The sequence below is a fragment of a genome, unplaced genomic scaffold, assembly GCF_019419815.1.
Source record: "Pyrus x bretschneideri cultivar Hongxiangsu unplaced genomic scaffold, Pyrus_bretschneideri_v1 Contig83, whole genome shotgun sequence".
In the NCBI taxonomy this organism is placed as follows: Eukaryota; Viridiplantae; Streptophyta; class Magnoliopsida; order Rosales; family Rosaceae; genus Pyrus; species Pyrus x bretschneideri.
The window spans coordinates 1,300,434-1,324,179 of record NW_025999824.1 but is presented as its reverse complement, the minus strand read 5'-3'; the positions used below and the strand labels follow the sequence as shown (position 1 = coordinate 1,324,179).

At 39.3% G+C, this 23,746-nt stretch overlaps 3 protein-coding genes across 4 annotated transcripts; 1 reads left to right on the top strand and 2 right to left on the bottom strand.

The window, feature by feature from the left end:
- The first annotated feature begins 315 nt into the window (after positions 1-315).
- On the top strand, positions 316-4,365 carry LOC103941421 (probable glycosyltransferase STELLO2). The gene is made up of 3 exons (XM_009351612.2): positions 316-2,109; positions 3,398-3,524; positions 3,645-4,365. The coding sequence occupies exons 1-3, from the start codon at positions 431-433 to the stop codon at positions 4,116-4,118; spliced, it is 2,280 nt and encodes a 759-aa protein (XP_009349887.2). The 5' UTR covers positions 316-430; the 3' UTR covers positions 4,119-4,365.
- Positions 4,366-4,789: 424 nt separating this feature from the next.
- LOC103933269 (magnesium-chelatase subunit ChlH, chloroplastic) lies at positions 4,790-10,078 on the bottom strand. Its single transcript, XM_009342938.3, has 5 exons — positions 8,592-10,078; positions 8,298-8,380; positions 6,030-7,832; positions 5,463-5,939; positions 4,790-5,375 (listed from the first exon to the last, which is right to left on the bottom strand). Exons 1-5 carry the CDS (start codon positions 9,991-9,993, stop codon positions 4,998-5,000), a joined length of 4,143 nt encoding a protein of 1,380 aa, XP_009341213.2. The 5' UTR covers positions 9,994-10,078; the 3' UTR covers positions 4,790-4,997.
- A 7,925-nt stretch (positions 10,079-18,003) lies between these two features.
- LOC103941423 (exosome complex component RRP43) lies at positions 18,004-22,149 on the bottom strand. Of its 2 annotated transcripts, none has more exons than XM_009351614.3 (9): positions 22,034-22,149; positions 21,153-21,351; positions 20,976-21,025; positions 20,813-20,882; positions 20,595-20,700; positions 20,036-20,102; positions 19,846-19,921; positions 18,819-19,105; positions 18,004-18,278 (listed from the first exon to the last, which is right to left on the bottom strand). In XM_009351614.3, exons 2-9 carry the CDS (start codon positions 21,310-21,312, stop codon positions 18,195-18,197), a joined length of 900 nt encoding a protein of 299 aa, XP_009349889.1. In that variant the 5' UTR covers positions 21,313-21,351; positions 22,034-22,149; the 3' UTR covers positions 18,004-18,194. The 2 variants fall into 2 exon arrangements, with proteins under 2 accessions (XP_009349889.1, XP_048432040.1); XM_048576083.1 differs by lacking the exon at positions 22,034-22,149 and adding an exon at positions 21,676-21,784.
- Between the last annotated feature and the right edge of the window lie 1,597 nt (positions 22,150-23,746).

Here is a 23,746-nt window from a genome sequence, read left to right as displayed (position 1 = left end):
ACGTGATCCAGTTCATATAAACAAATAAAAAATAATAAAATAGAAGAAGAAAGAAGACAGAGACCCCCCGTCCCCACCGCCAAACTGCAAGAGAGAGAGAGAGAGGGAAAGCAGTTGCATTCAATCAAGACGTGAAATTTAAGAAACTCTCTCTCTTCTCTGACTACCACACCTGTTGCCTGTCGGCAGTGCAACAACTTGAGCGTGCGAGAAAGAAAGAAAGCAATCACTCACCAACTTGCTGAAATCACACGCAGCCGGCAGCTCAGCTCTCAACATCTTGTTGCTGTACAGAAGCAGCACTGCGGGTGGATGTTTGTCGGTGCATCTCAATCTGTCGATACAGCGTCCGAGTCAAGGCATTTCTGACTGAGCGCAGTCTGTCGATACAGAAAAATCTTGGGCGTTTGGGGGTTTTGAATTCGTTTCGATGTTTGTCCAAGAACGCAACGGACCCAAATCCCCAAAATACTCTCACTCCAACTCTAGAGCGTCGCTTTCCTTCGCTCCGAATCTCGATTTCTCCACATGGGTTTCCGAGAATCTGTACAAAATCGTCACCGTCGTGCTTCTGATCGCCACCGTCGCCGCTCTCTTCGTCCTCCGTAACATCGGTGACACCGCCGCCTTGCTCTGCTTCGAGACCCAGGCTCAGAACCTCGAGAAGATTCGGATGCCCCAGCTCGAATCCACCGTCAAGACCATCTCCGACACGTCGTCTCCCTACGCAAACTTCCGATCTGAGAAATGGGTTGTCGTTTCCGTCTCCGATTACCCGTCTGACTCGCTCAAGAAGCTCGTGAAGCTCAAGGGGTGGCAGGTCCTGGCGATTGGGAACTCCAAAACGCCGTCGGACTGGAGCCTCAAAGGTGCTATCTTTCTGTCCCTTGAACAACAAGCTCAATTGGGTTTTAGGGTTTTGGAGTACCTGCCTTATGATTCTTATGTTAGGAAGAGTGTGGGTTACTTGTTTGCGATCCAGCACGGGGCGAAGAAGATCTTCGACGCTGATGATCGCGGAGAGGTGATTGGTGATGATTTGGGTAAACATTTTGATGTGGAATTGATGGGTGAGGGTGCTAGGCAAGAGACTATCTTGCAGTATAGCCATGAGAATCCCAACAGGACCATTGTGAACCCGTATATTCATTTCGGGCAACGCTCTGTGTGGCCGAGAGGTTTGCCATTGGAGAATGTTGGTGAGCTTGGCCATGAAGAGTTCTACACTGAGGTTTTTGGTGGAAAGCAGTTTATACAACAGGGTATATCCAATGGACTTCCTGATGTCGATTCTGTGTTTTATTTTACACGAAAATCGGGTTTGGAAGCGTTCGATATCAGGTTTGATGACCATGCCCCAAAAGTGGCATTGCCGCAGGGGACGATGGTGCCTGTTAATTCTTTCAATACTATTTACCATTCGTCGGCATTTTGGGGTTTGATGCTTCCTGTTTCTGTTAGCTCAATGGCTTCTGATATATTAAGGGGTTACTGGGGGCAAAGGCTTTTGTGGGAAATAGGTGGATATGTTGTAGTTTATCCCCCAACTGTTCATCGGTATGATAGAATTCAGGCATACCCCTTTTCTGAAGAGAAAGATCTTCATGTTAATGTAGGACGTTTGATCAAATTTTTGGTTTCATGGAGATCGGGTAAGCATAGGTTGTTTGAAAAGATTTTGGAGTTAAGTTTTGTCATGGCAGAAGAGGGGTTTTGGACTGAGAAGGATCTGAAGTTTACCGCTGCTTGGCTTCATGACTTAATTGCTGTAGGGTATCAGCAGCCTAGATTAATGTCATTGGAATTGGATCGGCCACGGGCAAATATTGGTCATGGGGATACAAAAGAGTTTGTCCCGCAAAAATTTCCATCAGTTCATCTTGGAGTTGAGGAAACAGGAACAGTGAACTATGAAATTGGAAATTTGATTAGATGGAGGAAGAATTTTGGGAATGTTGTGCTTATCATGTTTTGCAGTGGACCTGTGGAACGTACTGCTTTGGAATGGAGATTGCTTTATGGGCGGATATTTAAAACTGTGATCATTTTGTCTGATCTAAAGAACACCGATCTTGCTGTTGAAGAAGGAAAATTGGATAATATATACAAGTAAGTCGTTTTTCTCATGAATTTGAACCTCATCTTGCTTATATCACTTTTATTAGATTACTTTGTTGGCTTTCAATCATGTTGAATTGTTTAGTTTTGCTTCCTATATTCTTCTGGGTAGCTGGGGAGTAAGGATTAAGAAGAGGAGGGGATGCGTGGTAATCAATTGAAACTTGTTTTGATTTAGATACATTAATCCAAGGATTAGGTTAGATACAAGTTTAAGTGATATCAAAATTGTGGACATTTGAGTTTTCTATTTTTAAAGGTATTGATTAATTGTTGAAGAACAACTGGGATAAACCATCTTGATATAGTTGTATTGGAATTCTCAGAGTTTAAGACTTGTTAGGCATAGTAGTAGATGAGAATAGGAGCTTAAACGTGCAGTTAAAAGTAAAAGTAGGGCATCTTTTGAGACATGCAATTTTATATAACCGGACGCATTTGCAGTTAACATAGGAAATTTGCTTGTATGAAATTAATATAGTGGCATCAGTGACATAGCTAAGTTACACGAGTTCATCATCCATGACAGCTTTGGGGATTGATACCCACTCTATAGGTTTTTGTCATCATGTAGGGGATGTCATTCTAACTTCTAAGCTCTGTTCATTTCTTGAAGGCGGAGTGCAGAAAGTTTCATCACTTAAAGGGGTGGTAGTCTCTGGCTACATTTATTTATTTTTTTGGTAGATATCTGCATTGGGATCCCACAGCATATTCAGTAGCTTGTTACCAGAATTTGAGATTCAATTGCATGTCTTCCTGATTGTGTTATAATTGAATTTCCGCAGTTAATGGTTGGTATTAGTTATACTAAAAAACCCTGCGGTTTAGAAAATATTTTAATTTTAGAGGAGTATTGTTGTTTTTCATTTCTTCTCGGTTTTGTGAATTGGTGCCTTTTGGAAAGGCCTGTGGGCTAGTTACATTTATCTGCTAAATAAGATGAGTTAACTGAAGACAGCTTCAGAAGCAAGTCCTGTAACCCCCAATTCTATTTTAGGCTGCAGAATCTGTGCATATCCCCTGGAATATGTCTGGTACAAAGTATCTTTTATTTGAAGCACTGTTGAATTGCTTCCTTAGAAAGCAAGTTTGGTAGTTTCGCTGTCAATTTTACTTTTTCTTAAGTACTCATTTTTATAGTTTATGATGATGGAGAGATGGTTGTTTGTGAAATCCTAACTGTTTTTTACTTACATTTTGGTTAAAGCTAAGCTGGAATTAGTTAAGATGGGCCATTGCTAATTTTCTGGTTGTGCTTTTTCATATTTCTTTGTAGGTACATGCCCAAAATTTTTGATCGATATTCCGGTGCAGATGGATTTTTATTTGTTCAGGACAATACTATTCTTAATTACTGGAATCTTCTACAGGCAGACAAAACTAAATTGTGGATCACAAATGAGGTAACTTGACTTCGAATAACCTGTTTACACACATATAAACCTTCTATAATAGGAATACAAAATTAAAAATTCAAACCGTTATAGTATCGCTTTCTCCCTCACAATTTAAATGGGATTCAGGTATCCAAGTCTTGGAGTACTGTGTCAACAAAAGACAACCCAGAAGAATGGTTTTCAAAGCAAGCAGGCATGGTAAAGAAGGTTGTTAGCACGATGCCAGTTCACTTCCAAGTCGGTTATAAGAACAGTGTAACCAGTCGCAAGAGCGTCACATTATGCAGTTCTGAGGTGTTCTACATCCCTCGTCGGTTTGTAGCTGACTTTGTCGATCTTGTTAATCTAGTTGGGAATCTAGAAATTCATTACAAGGTTGCCATTCCAATGTTCTTTCAAGCATTAGATTCACCTCAGAACTTTGACTCTGTGCTCAGTACAATGATCTATGAGGAACAACTACCTTCTACGAATTCTTCATCCTTGTATTCGGCTAAAGTACCTGCGGTTCACCCATGGAGTGTGACAAGCGAACAAGTGTTCATTAAACTAATAAGGGTAATGGCAGAAGGTGATCCTCTCTTAATGGAGCTAGTTTGAAGGTAAATTCATCTCTTTTGATACTAAAAATACCATGAACAGGGTGTAAGAAAACATGTACCATTTCGTTAACTGTCATACGGAACTCTTTTCTTCTTTTTTAGGGGGTATCTTTGGTCGGTTTTTTCCTTGTTTTCATTTTCTGTAGGTTTACGTTTTACCATTCATTACTGATTGAAGATCCCCCCAAAAGATGTATTCATCCATCTCTTTTTGTTCATCAATATATGAAATTAGAATTTGTGTCTTCAACAATCCCAAATTTGACTTGTAGATTGATTCACATTCTTGTAACTGCTACATTTGGGTTTTTTGTTAGAATGTCTCTGTCTTAAACGTAATATCATCTTGAGATATTTAACGCCCCGAGACTTACCGGTACTGATGGCTAGCTCTCCAACCTTTATTTCTTTTGGCAATTCGTTCTCTACAGAAACCCCGAAATGTAATTTCAGTGGGGGGAATGAGTAAGCTCGGGCGATTTCATTCATAACCTTCCTCCTGTGAGGGACGGGTCACACCCCGAAATCACTAAGCATACTAATTCACTGTCATCAGACTAAGAACCTGATGGTAATCAATACTAGTTCTGTTAGTTTGACATTTGAGAGCTGTCAATGTATGGGAAACTGATAGCTAACAGACGATATGGAGATTGTTTATGACAGAAATTGTGAAACCATGTATTTATAGGACTTAAAAATGTGCAAAGCAGCAGTACAGGTACATATCCCCGAAATCGAATTGAACTAGGGTGGGGAACTGGTTAAAAAGTGCCTGTCCTTTTGGAAGGAGCTGGAGGAAGGGAGCTCCAGTAAATCGTAGTGTTACTGATATTTGCAAATTAATTTACAGTGTTCTCAACAACGCGGTATGAGTTTACCGATCGATTCCCTCAATTTTGTCTTCAACTTCTTGGTACAACTCCTTCAACTTCTCAATATTCTCCTCTGCAGTGTCCCAGTAACCGCGTCCGTTGGCCTCGAGGAATGTCTGTACCAGCTTCCTGAAGGAGTTTGGATTCGTTTTCATGAGCCTTTCCAACATCTCCTTGTCTTGAATGAAAGTTGTGTTGGCCTCTTCGTACACCCAGTTGTCAACTTGGCCGGAAGTTGCACTCCACCCAACCGTGTTAGTCAGCCTTTTCTCAATCTCCCGAACACCCTCGTATCCGCTTGACAACATTCCTTCGTACCACTTCGGGTTCAACAACTTCGTCCTTGCATCAAGACGTACGGTCTCAGACAATGTGCGAACCTGCATTGCAAGACAAGCTTGTTAACTGGACACTGGAGATTCTGCAGTATAAGCAAAAATATAGTACACCAGCGTACCGATTCTCACCTGGGCATTGGCCGTGGTGGTGTCAGCAATGTAAGCACTGGGTTTCTTTCCATCTTTCCTTAGGCTTTGCACCAGATTGGTCGGATCCGAGTCAAAGTAGTGACTCACATCAGTGAGTGAGATCTCCGACGAGTCAAGGTTTTGGAATGTTGCCTCAGCTGTGCTCAGAGCCATCTCGAAAACTTTCCTGTTCTCAGCCATGCCTACACCGGGGGCATCAGAATCAAAAGCAAACGACTTCCGGCTTAGATACATGTCTTGCAGCTGCTTCTCATCGTTCCATGAGGAGTTTTCCACAGCAAGGTTTATGTTGGAGGAATATGATCCCGAGGCATTGGAGAAGATTCGGGTCGCAGCTTCACGAACCCCAATCCCTAGGGTTTCTGCTTGCTCCAGTGCGTGCTTCCTGATGAAGTTTTGCTCCACTGGCTCGTCTAGTTCAGCTACCATCTTCACTGCCCGGTCAAGCAAATTCATCTGCAGACAATAAAATTTCGAGAAATCATAACTATTTTATACTATTGTGAGTGCCACATTATGTTTCTAACGTGTATCACAAGACAATACCTGATTGATGAAGAGGTCTCTGAAAACACCTGAGCAGTTGACAACGACATCAATCCTTGGTCTTCCAAGCTCCTCAAGAGGTACTATCTCCACCCGGTTGACCCGTCCAAAAGCATCAGCAACTGGTAATACACCCACCATCCACAAAACCTGAGCCAAGGATTCACCATAGGTCTTGATATTGTCCGTACCCCACAATACAAGTGCTACGGTCTCAGGATACTTTCCCCCGTTATCGATCTTCTGCCTCTCTATCAGCCTCTCTACCACAATTTTTGCACTCTGCATTGCTGCTGTTGTGGGAATAGATTGTGGATCAAGTGCATGAATATTCTTTCCTGTTGGCAACACTTTTGGGTTTCTTATCGGGTCACCACCAGGCCCTGGCTCTACATATTTACCCTCCAATGCTTGTTTCAAACTCCCTATCTCATTGTCAGCCACAATAAGCTTCAAGCATTCTGCCAAGAACACGAACAATGTTCTGAGCTTCTCCCTGTCAGCCCTGTAAAATTTTGTGTTTGACAAGTACTGCACCCATGGTTCGTTTATACCAAACCCAAGGATTGAGCTTAGTTTATCAGCGACGTCAACTACTTGGCCCTTGCTATTTGTCGTACGCTCCACAAATGCATAAATTGCTCCCCGTGATGTGTCAGTTATTTGCCGAAGAAGTTCTACATCCTTCAATATCCCTTTATCGCTGCTTCTGTAAATATCCTCTATGTCCCTTCCGGCTGTCTCTGCTAATATAGATGGGAGGGAAGAAATCCCTTCTTCTGGACGGTCCAGTGCAGCAATGTTAACCAGAGTTGCAACTGCTTCCATGGCTGTGGGAGGCTCACCAATGACATGAAGCCCGCAAGGCAATAGGCGGGATTCAATCTCCATGATTTTGGAATACACCTTTCCAACCACAAGATCTCGTTCTTTTGCTGAGATTTCCACTCCTTCTTCCGGTAGGTCTACGTCCTTGTCGAGATTGCACTGCTTGGCTGTGCTGATTATTGAGCTAACAATCTGTGACCCGCGGCCTGTGTCTTTCAAGGATTGATAGGAGGAGATGAGCTCACTCAATTGCTTAAGACCTTTGTAAAGTCCAGCATTTTCTGCGGGAGGAGTCAGATAGCTGATAGTGTTGGCATAGCTACGACGTTTAGCTATGGTAGCTTCAGATGGGTTGTTAGCAGCATAGTAATAAACATTGGGGATGTTCCCTATCAGACTGTCCGGGAAACAGGCGTCACTCATTCCCACCTGTTTTCCAGGCATGAATTCGAGTGAACCGTGAGTACCAAAATGTAGAACAGCATCAGCTTGGAATATCTTTTCAACAAATGAATAGTATGCTGCAAAGCCGTGATGTGGGCTAGCAGATTTGGAGAACAGTAGCCTCATCGGATCACCCTCATAGCCAAATGTGGGCTGAACACCGATGAAGACATTACCGTATTGTTTCCCATATACCAAAAGATTCTCTCCATCAGAGTTGAGGTTACCGGGAGGTTTTCCCCAGTTTTCCTCCAATGCAGTGGCATATGGAGTCAGACTTTGGTATTCACGGACCCCCATCTTGTATGCGACATTCAGATTTGGACTGCTGAATTGAGCCTCTTTGTCGTGAATTACATCCTCGATCAAGGCCTCCGAAGTCTCTGGAAGGTTCTCAACATTGTAACCATCTCTTTTGAGTTCTTGCAGAACCGAGAAGATTGAGGCAAAAACATTGAGGTAGGCAGCTGTTCCAACATTTCCTTTGTCTGGAGGGAAACTGAACACCGTGATAGCTACCTTCTTCTCTGCCTGCATCAGTGTACAAAGTTTATTCAGTGAATAATCATAGATTGAAGACATCATGCCTACGAAATACATTTTACTCGTGAACAGCAAGAAGATGATATTTTAGTATTCCATTATACCAGCCAAGGTAATAGGTAATTTACTTTCGTCATAATCGTTAAGATCAAATTTCTATCTTAGATTCTGAAGCAATGACTAAAGCAACGATGAAACTCAAGGCATATTCAATTTTCAGGTTTACAAGATTTCTTGATACACCCGCTTCACAACCCTGAAGCCCCCTCAGGAGCCGAAAAAGTGCAGATTCACGAAGTTACTTCTTTCATAGTCATTTTTAAAGATAGATGTGCAATTATAGTGTTCTATATCGAAACTAGGCATGAAAGTTCGTTCTTTACAGGTTCATGTCATGTGTTCAAAGCGACTTCCTTAATTCTACGAAGAAACAAGGAAACGTAAAGTACATACCTTCGCCTTCCTTTTCAGTTCACCCCATCTGATTGCCCTGATGCAGAGCTGTTCTACCCTCTTGTGAAGAGCATGTGATTTCCCTGCAATCACATTACAATATTAAGCAACACTTGGTAAATTTCGAATACAACGGTTCATATGAAGAAGCACAGAGAATAATTTTTTCGGTTAAGCTTTCCAAAACTAAGAAGGCGTTTATCTTCCGGCGTTCTTCTTAGTAGTCATTCCGAAGTGCTAAATGAAGACTAGTTATGAATCATAGACATGGTAAAAGGATAAAGCTTTACTGACCTGTTCTAGGATCCCGGCCAGCGAAAACGATGGGCTCCATGCCTCCATCCAGCTCTGGGAGAGCCACTTGCAATGCCACCTGAATTGGGTGCAGACCCAAAGTGCTATTCAACCACTCCTCAGTAGTCTGGAACACCAAAGGCAATGCGACAATGTATGGAACGTCGAGCTTCATCAGAGCTTCAACGGCCCGCGGATGATCCTGTCTTGCTGGCCCCCCAACAAGAGCAAAACCAGTAAGCGAAATCGCAGAATGAATGAACGGCTTCTTAGTAACCGGATCAATCAGAAACCTCTCAACCGGCCCTGAAAAGTCAAGCCCACCAGCGAAAATTGGTATCACCTTTGCCCCTCTTGCCTCCAATTCCATGATCACAGCCACATAGTGACTCTCATCTCCGGTAACAATGTGACTCCTCTGTAGAATCAACCCGACCACAGGCGCATTCGGGCTCTTAAGCTTCTCATTGGCATCCTTCCTAGTTCCATACCAATTCAAGTACTCCTTCACATCATCATACATACAAGGTGCCAAAGGGTGCCAAATTCCGGTGTCCAAAAATAAAACCGGGTCTGAATACGGAATTTTTTCTCCTTTCAGAGCCGGAACATAAGACCCCGATATCATCTTCACGAAATTCTGCAAGTTATCCGGCGATCCACCGAGCCAAAACTGCAAACTGAGAATGTAAAGCCTAGCATCCTGAGCTTTATCGCTCGGCAGGTACTTCAACACCTTCGGCAAAGTCCTCACAAGCTTGAGCATGCTGTCAGCAAACCCGGCGGACTGCTTCTTCCTCTTGAACAGCTGAAAAAAGGGGCTTTTCGATTGCCCGAGCTGCGACATGCTGAAAGATCCCAACTTGTTGAGCCTCATGACTTCTGGCATTGACGGAAACACCAACACTGCATCCATCCTGTCCCTCTGCTTCTCCACAGCCTCTTTCACCTTGACTGCAAGCTCCTCCACAAAAATCAAGGACCCAATGAAAATGTTGGCGTCCTCGAGGTCTTGGCAGAACATTTTGTAGGTGTTGGCGTCACGAAGCTCTTCGACTAGATAACCCACAACTTGGAAGGAGGCGTAGCGGTTGCCGGCGTTGAGGGACTGGACAGCGGCTGTGAGGGAGGATTGGTACTGAGCCTCCAGGACGACATAGACAATTTTGACAGTGGGGAGGCCCTGCTTGTTTTCGGGGACGATGCGGCGGACTTCCTGGGTGGTTTGGGTGAAGAGGCCATTGCCCATGGCACATTTCACTTTGAGGGAGGACTTTGAGCCCAAATTGCTGGTTTTTTTGGGGAGGAAGGAGTGGAGAAAGTATTGCTTTCTGGAGAGGGAAGAAAGTTGGTCTGTTTTTGCGTTGGGTAAGGTGAAAGGTGAAGACACCAATGAAGCCATTGCCAATCAGCTTCTCTCCACCACCAAAAGCAGAGACTCCTCTGTTTCAAAAGTGAGGAGTGAGAAAGTGGAGTTAGAGAGAGAGAGAGAGAGAGAAATAGAGCTAGAGAGAGAGAGGGAGAAAGAGAGAAGCAGAGAGCTCTCTTTCTTTTTCTTTGGGTTCTGGAGAAGATTGGAGTCTTATATTTTGTGTGAAGGGAGGGAGGAAAGCAGAACGACACTTGGGGGAGTGAGGAAGAAACAGTTGGTTTTCATGGCCAGTGGTGGAAGTTGGGGACACGTGGCTTCAGGGTAGTCAGGGAATTATGAGGGAAGTTTTTTTATGAGGTAGAGTTTCAGTTTGTCTATAATTTTTGGAGGAGTGAGAGAGGGAGGAGAGAGAGAGAAGGAGAATCAAGAAGCGGGCAATGGGAGTGTGGTAAGCTAATCTGTTTGGGTCATTGTGATGGAGTTTGCTGCATTCTGATTGGTTGGAATGGATTTCTTATAAGGAGGCATGAGAGAGAGAGTGTGTGGATGATGAGAGAGAAAGGGGGAAAGAGAAAGATATTCCTTAATTTCATTTTCTTGTAAAAAAATCCCGTCTTTTTAATAAATTTGTGTCCTTTTTCATTAAAAAGTAGATATTTCTTTCCTGTGAAAGCCCTGAGAACACCAAATCTCTAAAGCATAAACTTGAAGTAAACTTGAAGAGAGAGAAAGAGAGAGGGAGGGTGTGTGAGTTAAATAAGAACCAGTTATAACGACTGGAGAAGACAATGACACATGAATGTACTACATAATATATGGCCCTCGTGAATTCAGGTCCTTTTTATCTCGGATGCAAGAGAAGGATGGAGGTGAAATAGGTTTACCGTCGTCGGAGTATATCAGATTACTAATATAAATTTACGTCAAGAATTTTACACATAACTTTATACTTGTGATATAAGACTTGCGGTAGCGGGAAACCCCTCCTAGGTGGTTCTCTCCGAATCAAGACCTCAATTGAAATTATGAAGGCAAGTTTTACCACACAAAAACAAAGCAAAAAGAAAAAAGATGTTGTAATGTAATATGTGGATGGTCCACATGAATAGTTTGTTACTATTCATTCAAAGAAAAATTAGATGGGTTATTATTCATATGAAGAAAGTTTGTAAAGCAAATAGTGTTGCTACAATAATTTTTTGCCTATAAAATGAGAGCATACGGAGGAAGAAGAAAGGGAGAAAGAAAAGAACAGAGAGGAAAAGAAGAAGAGAAAGAAGTGAGATACAGAATAAAATACCAGTGAGTTGGGTTAAAGAGAAGAAAGAAAATAGTGAGAGTTATCTTTGTACTCCTATTATTTCACATAATAAAATAAATTATTACTGCTGCCCCGAGGATGTAGGCACACTTGCCGAACGTCGTAAATATTATGTCTTATTTACTTTATGTTCCACTGCACACATACCGTTGATTTTACAACACGTTATCAGCACGAGAAGCTCTCATGTCGGTGGAAAGCACAACGCTATAAATCCAGTAAAGCACTACTTACCTCTCACCTCTGTCGGCTGGAATCTCACAGATAAGAAAATCTTTTCATTCCGTTTTTATATCTCTTTATAACTAATTTTCTTAAAGTAAATATACATTTGTGTTGTAATTCACAGGCCATTCATTGTGGATGGCCACCTATCCCACTACTAATCCACTGTTCATCCCACCACAACTTTGTATAAAGCTTTGTCTATAAAATGGATGAGAAGAAGGAGAGCATATATACACAGATAGACATAATACTAAAAAGAGAGAAAAGAAAGAAGGAAGAAGAGAGGAAGAAGAGAGAAGCCACAAGGCTCATGGCAGAGAGAAGAAAAAAAAAGGAGAGAATAGAGAGAGTTATCTTTGTAATCTTATTACTTCAGATTATAAATGAAAGCATCACTGCTACTTTGAGGACGTACTCCAGTCACACTAACTATAGAGGAACCTCGTAAATTTTATGTCTTGTTTATTTATTCCACTGCACACACCATCGATTTTACAACACGTTATCAGCACGAGAAGCTTTCGTGTCGGTGGAAAGCACAAAGCCACAAATCATGTTCACCTATGTTGCCTAGAATCTCACATATAAGAAAATATTTTCATTTCATCATAAAATCTTTGTACTGCTGATTTCCCTTAAGCAAATCTATATATGTTGTTGTATGACTGTATATCATCCTTTGCAGAAGCAAAAGGGTACAAACTCAAAATTCGTAAAGAATCTGACAGCCATGTAAACATCCAAAGAAATATAAGATGGGTTATCATTCATATGAAAAAAGTTTGTAAAGCAAATAGTGTTGCTGCAGTAATCTTTTGCCTATAAATTGAGAGCATGTGGAGGAAGAAAGAAAGGGAGAAAGAAAAGAAGAGAGAGGAGAAGAAGAAGAAGAAGAGAAAGAAGAGAGATACAGAATAAAATACCAGTGAGCTGGGCTAGAGAGAAGAAAGAAAATAGTGAGAGTTATCTTTGTACTCCTATTATTTCACATAATAAAAGAAAGTACTATTGCTGCACCTAGGACGTAAGCACACTTACCGAACCTTGTAAATATTATGTCTTATTTACTTTATGTTCCACTGCACACATACCGTCGATTTTACAACAAAAAAACCATTCTATTTTATTGTGTTTTCAAAATTTTCTTTAATCCTTTCATTGACTCTTTTCAAAACTAATTAGTATTAAAAAATAAAAAATTAAAAAAATTTAAAAAAAATTTAAAAAAAACCTATGAAGAAATCTAGTGGAGAAATGATAAGACACATTAATAGACATGACATTTTTGTGCACGAACTTTAACATTCATTTATGTAATTTTTTGTTGAAATTAAAGTTTTGTTTGGTTTAGGAAGAATACATAAATGGATGTTAAAGTTGGTGCACAAAAATGTCATGTCTATTAATATCATACAATAATAATTGAATGCATACTGAACCAAATTTAGTTTAGTTGGTTAGAGCAATAAACTCTTTTTTTGCATGTAGTTCAAATTTGTCTCTTTCTTAGTTTAAATTAGGGTTTGGCTTAATTGTAGCAATAATTCTTGAACTTTATCATAGTTTAAGTTTAATCTCTGAACTCTCATATTAGTTTTTTTAGTCTTTGACTATAAGCATGTGTTGTGTAAGATCCCACATCGTCCAGGGTGAGGATTCTATAAGCCTTATATGTATATTCTCATCTCTACCTAGTACGAGGCATTTTGGGAGCTCACTGGCTTCAGGTTCCATCGGAACTCCAAAGTTAAGCGAGTTCGTGTGAGAGCAATCCCAAGATGGGTGACCCACTGGGAAGTTCTCGTATGAGTTTCCAAAAACAAAATCGTAAGGGCGTGGTCGAGGAGGGGACAATATCGTGCTACGATGGAGTCGAGCCTGGGATGTGGTGGGGGCCCGGGGCGGGATGTGACAATTTGGAATCAGAGCCAATCCTTGGCCTGAAGTGTGCTAACGAGGACATCGGGCCTCTAATGGGGGTGGATTGTAAGATCCCACATCGCCCAGGGGTGAGGATCCTGTAAGCTTTTTATGTATATTCTCATCTCTACCTAGCACTAGGCCTTTTGGGAGCTCACTGGTTTCAGGTTCCATCGGAACTCCAAAGTTAAGCGAGTTCGCGCAAGAGGAATCCCAAGATGGGTGACCCACTGGAAAGTTCTCGTGTGAGTTTCTAGAAACAAAACTGTGAGGGCATGGTCGGGACCCAAAGCGGACAATATCGTGCTACAGTGGAGTCGAGCCCTGGATGTGGTGGGGGCCCGGGCCGGGATGTGACATGTTGCACCATTGGTTCTTGAACTTTACCCATAGTTTCAGTTTAGTCTCTGAATTCTCATAGTAGTTTCTTTGGTTCTCGAACTTAACAATTGTTGCACCAGAGGTCATTATCACTTACGTTATCTTTTTTTTATGTTAAATCTAGGAGTATATTAAGAACTTCAACTTAAAACTTCAAAAAACAATAGAAGAAGCTAAAAAACAAATGAAATTATATAAATTAATATCTAAAACTTAAATCAAAATGTATTTTGAATTATAAAAATACAAAATGAAAATGGTTGGACTCAAAGTTCTAAAAGACGGTAGGTGCTAGTCAGGCGGCTGGTTTGGGCATATATATATATATATATATATATATATATATAGGTAATGTAAGAATTTTAAGTACATAATTTGAATAAAAAAAAGAAGAAGATAATAATATATAATATATTTGTTTAATAGTGAAGTTGGTAACTTTTTTTTAATATAATTAATAAGCTCAGGAAATCGCAAGGCCTTGGAAATAGATAATAATATATAATATATTTGTTTAATAATGATGGAAATCTATCTGACAGAGGGGAGTCATTATTATCGTTACTGGGAGTGGCTTTTGAAGCCTTGGAAATCGGCAAGGCCTTGGAAATAGATAATAATATATAATATATTTGTTTAATAATGGTGGAAATCCATCTGACAGAGGGGAGTCGTCATTTTCTTCCCCAGGAGTGGTTGAAGCCTTGGAAATCAACAATGTCTTTATTTCGGGGTTTCTCGTTTCCTCTCCCTTCCATTCTTGTTCGATTGCTCCACTTGATTTCCGATCTTCTCCGCCTAATTTTCATCTTCTTTCTCTGTATAATTTTCCAAAAAACTAATCATGAGTCTCGTCAAATTCCTCAAGCACAGCGAAGAAATCTTCTCCGGCGAAGAAATCTGAAGCTTCTAGGTCAAAGTTCTCGTTTTTTTTCCTGCAATTGCACTGTTATTCTAATTCCTTCTACAAATCTCTCTCATGCTTACTCTTCCCTCGCGCTCTCTCGGTTGCTCCTTTCAAATTTTATGTCATCACCCTCGCGGTGTAGTGAAACGGTGAAAGTATAATATTTTAACAGAACCACCGCGAAGGCTGCTTAGCTCGGCACCTAGGCCCCCTAGCCCGCCTAGTCGGCTGCCTAACACCGCCTAATAGCCTTGCTGATTTAGTGAACGTTTTTTAAATAATCGCGACGGTCGCCTAGACTAAGTTTTAGAACACTAGTTGGACTTTAGCAACTTGTAAATATTAAGCAATGCGACTTCAAAGTTGGTAGGAAATCAAACTGTGGCTGGACTTAAACAACTAACCAAAAAAAAAAAATTCCTAAATTTTCAATTTTCTTACACCAAAAAAACAAAAAAAGATTTTTTAGGGGTTTTTTTTTCCTTCTCATTTCTATTTTAAATTCATTTTTAGTGATGTGAGATGAATTTCTAATATACCCCTAAATTTAACGAAGAAAATAGATTGCGTTATTGAGAATCAATAGTACAACACATTGTTAAATTTGAGAACTAAAGAAACTAATACTAGAATTCAGGGACTAAATTAAACTAGAGATAATTCTCATGGATTATTGTTACAACTAAGCCTTAGGGTTTCTACCACGAATGATCCCTGAATTTCGACCTTCTAATCAAAATGGCTCTTGGAATACAAGTGGGTCTCATCTATCCAATCATATAATGACATGTGGATTAAATATATTTAAAAAAAAAAAAAAGGAGCATCGTCATCTTTATTGAGAGAGGATCCTCGCCAGATCCTCCTTATGAGGATCCCGAGGATCTTCCAATCACATTTGTTTATTGTACATCGTACGACCAGTTTTCGTTAGGTACTATTTATATTCAATTTTAAATAAAAAAATTTACAATAATTTCTGACCGTACGATGTATGATGAATGTAACATCCCACATCGCCCAAGGGAGTGGATCCTGTAAGCCTTATATGTATATTCTCATCTCTACCTAGCACGAGGCCTTTTGGGAGCTCACCGGCTTCGGGTTCCATCGAAACTCCGAAATTAAGCAAGTAGCGCGCGAGAGCAATCCCATGATGGGTGACCCACTGGGAAGTTCTTGTGTAAGTTCCCAGAAACAAAACCGTGAGGGCGTGGTCGAGGCCAAAAGTAGACAATATCGTTCTACGGTGGAGTCGAACCCGGGATGTGGTGAAGCCTGGGCCGGGATGTGACAATTTGGTATTAGAGCGTAACCCTGGCCGTGGTGTGACGACGAGGACGTTAGGCCCCTAAGGGGGGTGGATTGTAACATCCCACATCGCCTAGGGGAGTGGATCATATAAGCCTTATATGTATATTCTCATCTCTACCTAGCACGAGGCCTTTTGGGAGCTCACTGGCTTCGAGTTCCATCGGAACTTCGAAGTTAAGCGAGTAGCGCGCGAGAGCAATCCCATGATGGGTGACCCACTGAGAAGTTCTCGTGTGAGTTCCCAGAAACAAAACCGTGAGGGCGTGATCGGGGCCCGAAGCAGACAATATCGCACTACAGTGAAGTCGAGCCCGAGATGAAGTGTAACATCCCACATCGCCCAAGGGAGTGGATCATGTAAACCTTAAATGTATATTCTCATCTTTACCTAGCACGAGGCTTTTTGGGAGCTCATTGGCTTCGGGTTCCATCGGAACTCCAAAGCTAAGCGAGTAGCGCGCGAGAGCAATCCCATGATGGGTGACCCACTGGGAAGTTCTCATGTGAGTTCCCAGAAACAAAACCGTGAGGGCGTGGTCGGAGCCCAAAGCGGACAATATCGTGCTACGATGGAGTCGAGCCCGGATTGGGATGTGACAATGAACGGGTGTGATTTGAGCATCCGACGAGGATCCTCGCTCTTTTATTGTGCTTCTCTGGTTTTGAATGTATCTGTGAAGACGAAGACTAATGTGTGCGTTTTTGTCTTTTCCTTTATAGTTATTTATTTATTTAACTTTGTCAGTTTTAGTTTTTATATCTTAAAAAAAAAAACTTTTTATAATTAATTTACGTGACGTTGTATAATTCGATATGTGGGAGTTACTTGTATGTCACATTAGCACTCTAACAGAAAATTTGATGAAAAGCTAACGGAATGATCAAATTGATTTGCAAGACCCATTTCAGGAACCAAATTGATTAATTTTCTATTTTAGAGACCATTTTTATTTTATTTTATTTTATTTTTTTATCAAACAGAGGCCATTTTGATTGGAATGTCTAATTTCAGAAACCAACTATGATAAAAAGATAATACTTTGATACTCACTAGTGAGTTTTTTATGTACTCACTTTTTTATTTGGTCCAATATAAAATATCACGTGTTTCTTGTTTTTAAAGTCCAAGAAAAATTAAATAACATATATATTTTTTTTAAACAATAAACATGTGTTATAATATCATTGAACAAAATAATAAAAAAAAAGAGTACTCAAGTATTACCCGTGATAGAAATCCTTTAAATTATATTAATCAAAATATCGCTCAAATAAAAATCAATCTTAGTTTCTTATAAAGAGTTTGACCTATTATGTGGAAAATAAGAGAAGGCAATGCTATGCCAACTTTCATTTTGTCATCAACACTTCTTTTACATGTATTTTAAAACAGTAAAACTATTATATTTAGTGTATAATGATAAATTGCAAGTGTGAATTGAAATTACGAAAAAGAATATCTGAATAGATATCTCTAATTTCTTCCGTGAGACGAATGCAGTGCCATCAATTCATTCATCATACATGTATATTTGTCAGTGGTATACTCATGTTACTTTTATTAATAACACCATGTACGTTAGTAATCATTACGATTGTGAAATCACTTACTGTAATTTTTGACAGATACTCTCATCACTAATTCATTACGCGGCAAACCCATATTAAACGGAAGAGTGAACAAGCAGTGATTGGTCGAGTGCCGCCGCTAAAACTATGAAATAGTTTGCATGAATCTCTCCTAATTTTTCATTATTTGCCCCTCGGATACATAGAGAAGAAGAAACACACTGCGGACAGTACACTCTCCGGGATGAACACTTATGATCCATTTACTAATCCGTAATCAGATTGAGAGGAATTGAATTGAGAACGAATTAGAATGAGGTTTTTTTTTTATAATCAAAGTCAGATTGTTGTTTAAGTTGTTTACTAAAATTGTCGACAAGTAAAACATTCATTCTAAATATGCAAAAATTAAAATTTCGGAGGTATATAACTAAAAATGAAGAGCCGTTCGACTAATAAAATAACCAAAATTGACTAACGATTCTACCTTTTAGAAACCTTTCGCTAGGGTAACACAATGCCAACACAAAATGAAGATAGGATGAATTTGCAAATCAATAACACAAACCCCTTAGGCGATGAAGGACAAAACTAATCAACCTCCATACCAGAGATGGCTTCATCTAAAATCGCCTGAAGCTCCCTCGCTCTTTGTCTAGTCAGTGCAACACAGTCCTGCAACCACAGAGAGTATTCCTTGTAAGAATCTGGATTATGGCTTAACAGGTATTTCTGACAGGGCATCTCTTATTAAACTTAATCGTCGTTAATTATTACTCCGCTACACTAACATCTTTCTGCATATTCACAAACTTGTGCAAATATGTGAAGAAATAAATTATAATTCACCAAGATAGTTTTCAGGACAAGGAATCAAGTTTCAGAACTGATAACATTTTGATTAAGTTGCAAACCATTTGAAAAGTAGAACCTTTTTCCCTCGAAGTTCCAGTTTTCAGAGGTTACAAAGTTTCACAATATTGGTGCAAACAGCAAAAAGGGTGAAATTTTGATGACAAAATCAGTTTAACAACCTTGGATGTAACATGAACATGACAATCCCTTCACATATACTTCTTCTCTACTTTCAGCTATCACTGTTGAGCAGATAGAATGCAGTAACAGATTTTGAATTGTAATTGTAACCTCCTACAAAGTTTGTATTGTGGGGTAGCATCAAAATAATAACTTTAGGGTCAACACTAAGTAACTAACCTGGATAGCTGAGGTATAGGCAAGAACTGGTCCACCGGGCTTGTAAAGAGACACAAGTTGACCGGATGAATCCAAAACCACAGTTACAAGAGTTTCCATGATGGACTCTTCCTCTGCTGTAGGGTCAGCCAAGATGTATTTCTTATGAAGTATGCACGTCAATGAAAAAGGAATACTGCTTAGTGTGAGTTTCCTCTTCCCGTTATTGACTGCCTCCTTCCCACCTTGCTCCTCAGACATAACTACTACTTTTCCTTCATCATTCATCGAAACTACCGGAATCTGCACTGCAAGGCATGGAAGTAATAAGACAAAGATGCTGCAGCACAACACAATTTCAGCATTGAAATTATAATTCTAAGCACAACACCCACAGCAGAAATGACTGCACTCTAATCCTATGCTACAATCTTATGCATTTGTATTTTGCTCAACTAAATGATTTTACGACGACTGGAATCCCATCATTTCATCCCATCCCAATTGCATCACTCAGCAATGTCAACTCTTTGCTCATTCGTACTTCCATTTGCATAATTTCCTTTCCTACAACCCCCCAAACTTAAACTTCTGTGTTGAGAATACCGAAAGGGTAGCCATCCTTTTGACAGCAGTATAAATGTCAAAATGAAATTGCATGGTAGGGAAAATCCAACCGAACTATGGGTACAGTTTCAAATAAAACTTGAATTAAATATAGGATACCACAAGATGTCTACAAGTTGGATTCATCTACCCTACAAATCAATTGTAGTTTTATATATTAATGGAGAAACAACATAAGCTTCACCAGAATTTAGTTGATTTCCAGCTTTTTTAATATAAATCTTTTCCTTCTTTCTTCCATGCATACATTTTCATACATTTAGTCGGGTACAATAGTACAGAATTTGAATAATATACTTGCTCTAGAGTGCATATCTGGAGTAGGTCGGGCAACTAAGTGATCCCAGATGCTGTTTTCTGTAGCCAGCACATTACACGGATTGTACAGGATACCAAATGAAGAGATGGTTGTAACACTTACAGTGAGAAAAGGCAGCAACTGCTGACAGCAAAGCTGCATCGAAAAGAGCACCATCAGCATCCAAACAATATATGTCCTGCATGAGACAAATCAGACATCACTTCATAATATATATATCCTACAATGACAAAAAAAAAAAAAAAGCCATAATAATTGACGACTATGATTTTCCAGGTTTCAAAGCAAATACCAAGTAGGCCATCCAAGCAGCTTTTCCACTGATTAAGGATAGCTCCTTCAAATTAATCAAGCCAGAACTGCAACAAACGAAGACAACTGGTAAATTCCCAAACTGAAAATATCAAATGAAGCATCAGATATTTTAACCGTAAATAGGATACTGATACCAGCATAAGATGTTCTGAATTCAAGCACAAAAATCAATTCAACTAAAGCCAGTATAGACAAGTTGATTTCAACATCCAATATTCCTTTTAAAATTGTTATTTGGGATCCTCAACAGTAGAACTACTTTCGTAAGGTAACAATCGCTTAGTACTCTATAAGATTATGGCCTCAGGTGAATTCATTAAGTACTCAAGTAATGGACACTAAGAGATGAGACTTGGTTGAACTGATAAAATAGAAGCACTCCTACAAGCAATAGGAATTGACACACAAGTAAACCACCTCTTATATTAATATGAACAGACCATTCAAAAGAAAACTGATATCACTGAGAAGTTCAACTAAAGAAACTTTAGGTAGAACTGAGAAATGATAAACAACTAGACTGACAATTCACTTGCCTTAAAATAGTGTCAGATAGCTGCTTCGACACAACCGGTGCTGCATCAGCAGGCCTGCCAGGCCTAACAGTTGGAGAACAAATTGGAGGCATGTGGAAATCAATTGCTGAAAATAGAAAAGTTTTTAAGTGTGGACAATCTGTTAACTAGAAGAGAACAAAATCACATAAAGTTCAAAGAAGAGAAGAAATACAACTTAGCAAGTTGTGCACACTAACCTATGCAGCCTTCATCTGGTGACTCTGTTGGAGGGGTCATGACTTCCATTTTTATTGCAGCCAGCATTGTCTGAATCCAAAAATCCTCATCAGTCATATGACTGTATATTTCATTTAAATATCGAAAACAAACACACATAGTTAGATAGTGATAAGCAATTACAGTTGAACCAATCTTTACTAATGCTGACCCATCAGCGGATGCAACTGCACCTACATTAAAACGGGAAAGGGTTCAGTTTACATGGCTAAATAAACTTGAGGGTTGCATAAACCAAGTTAAAACAAAATATGGAATAGAGAATCCATGATATTGATTCTAATGCACGCTTTAGCTAACCAAGGGCTGAAGAAGTCTCTCTAGCTTCGGTTAGTGACCTGCCATCAGGGCGTGTAGATTTAACAAAATGGCTCTCATAAAACTGAAGAGGAAATAGACGTCTGAAAGCATCCCCGTCCATTTCGGACAGCAAATCCCCAGAACCATCTGGAAGCCCCATTGTCTCTTCTTCGTCTAGTTTCCTAACTACGCTCCTTGCCTTACAAAAGCAAAAGATGCATACTTTCAGCATAAAACCAAAATAAGAATTCAACCACAAAGATAAAAAGAACAAACATTCATTGAATTTTCGATACAAAGCTCCAACAGATTATCCATACAAACTTCTGTTTCCATATTCGAGAGACACCCATATTAACATTAACAAACACAGTAAAATCAAGAATGTTTATTAAAACAGTGAACTTTAGCAGTATTGAAGATTGGAAGGGGAAATGAAGAAACCCCGTTTTCGAATTTCACAAAAAGAAACAAAACCCAGTAATGAAAAACCATTTGTAAGCTTCCTTCTCGAAAAATATACCTGACCGAGACACGAACAGGAAGCCCCCGCTTACTATGAATGCAGCACCAACATGGGTTGTTTCAAAATTCAAATAACACACACAGCACCTTGTTGTTTGTACCTTTCCAGTTTCCAGTAGAAAGACTATATAAATAATATATATATATATATATGAAAATTTGATTCCAGAAAGTCCAGAATCCCAAAAGCGTTTCCTTTTCTAGCATCCCACGAAAAAATGAAACTAAAATCCCAAGAAAAACAACAGAAATAAAAGATTGAATGTGGTGCAATAGAGAGTTTGCATGTGTTTCTATGATCGAATTGAAGTATTAGGCATTCAAGAGAGAGAGAGAGAGAGAGAGAGTGATCATACCTGGGTGAAGCTTCGTAGTTCAGACAGAGAGAGGCTGTGGAGTGGACGGGTCAAATAAATGGGTTAGGTTTGGTGTAAGTATACCCGTTTGAAGTTCGGTTACGGGCATCCATAACCCGTACCCGCCACGACCCGCTACTTTTGTTGTTTTTAGGGTTTCAATTAGGGCTGGAAAAAAATCCCAAAAATCCCAAACCAAACCGAAAAAATCCCGATCCCAAACCAAAATTCCCGAAATTTTCGGTATATAATCCCGAACCAAACCGAAATTTTTGGTATGGGATTCGGTATTCCATCTCCATTTTTTCGGTATTCCCATACCGAATTGAAATAAATATGATTAATCTTTTGTTTGTTTCTATATTCCAGTTGTCTCAACTAATGTGATTAATCTTTGGATATTAGTTTAAGTTCATCAGAAAAGTTTGATTATATATATCAGTATACATATATTATACTAGTACCTTAATATTGTGCATGCATATTGTTAATTGATAAACTAGTACATTAATAAAACTAATTAATATAACTGATGTGGTGTAATTCACTATAGGGAGGTTAATAAAGGGTATACTGATAGTTATAATTGATGCACCTTAATATTTGATGTAGTTTAAGTTCTAACTAGTACTAATAGTTAGTGATATGAAAAGTTTGTATTTGAATTATTCATTATTTATTAGTTGTAAACAATTTAATTTCCTCTTTTATTTTCTTAGTATTTATTATCTATTAGACTATAATTCAATGTAAATGATTTGTGGTTTATTGTTTTAGGCACGGCTAATTTGGGAGGTGAGGAGAATACAACACATGAAAATGAAATGCCACCTCCACCTCCTCGACCACTCCAAGTTGAAGTTCAACAACGTCAAAATCAATCACTACCTCCATGACCACCCATTGCAAGGGGAAGGGCTCAACCATCAACATCAAGGGGAAGAGTACAATTACCAACAAGAAGGGAGCAACCACAAGCATCAACAAGATCAAGGGGACGAAGGGGCCGAAGAGGCCAACAATATTTATAGATTTTAAGCTTTGCTTTTTAGCTTTTGGTTTGTAACTTAATTATTGAAACTTTGGCTCATAACTAATTTTTTTGATTTTGGGTTTGTTACTTTATTTATAAATCTTGGCTTGTAACTACTATTTTTGCTTTTGAGTTTGTTACTTTATTTATTACTTTATAATATGTCAAATTTTAGCCCAAAAACATAATATGTCAAATTTTAGTCCAAAAGCCCAAAAGCATTTTGGGATTCCCGATTTGTCCCGAAATCCCGAAATTATTTTGGGATTCCCGAAAATTGGGATTCCCGAAAATTTGGTTTGGGATTGGGATTGAATTTGGGATTCCCAAAAATTTCGGTTTGGGAATCGGGACAATGGTTTCGGTATGGGATCCCATACCGAACCACCCCTAGTTTCAATGATGATTTTGGTGTAAATTACATTTTTGCATCTCTATAGTTTACAATATGTTACAATTTGGCCCAATTCTTTCAGTAAGTTACAAATTGTTAAATGAATGCCCTTTCATCTGCCCAACTACCTAGTTAATTGTTATTTATTCATGTTACTCTATGAGGCTGTTTTTTTTTTTTTGCTTACATCTCTTTCTATATCTAGATTATTAACCTATACAATTAAGGATTTAGGTTTTTTTTTTTTTGTCAAACACTAAATTTTGTTAGATTAGTCACCGATAGA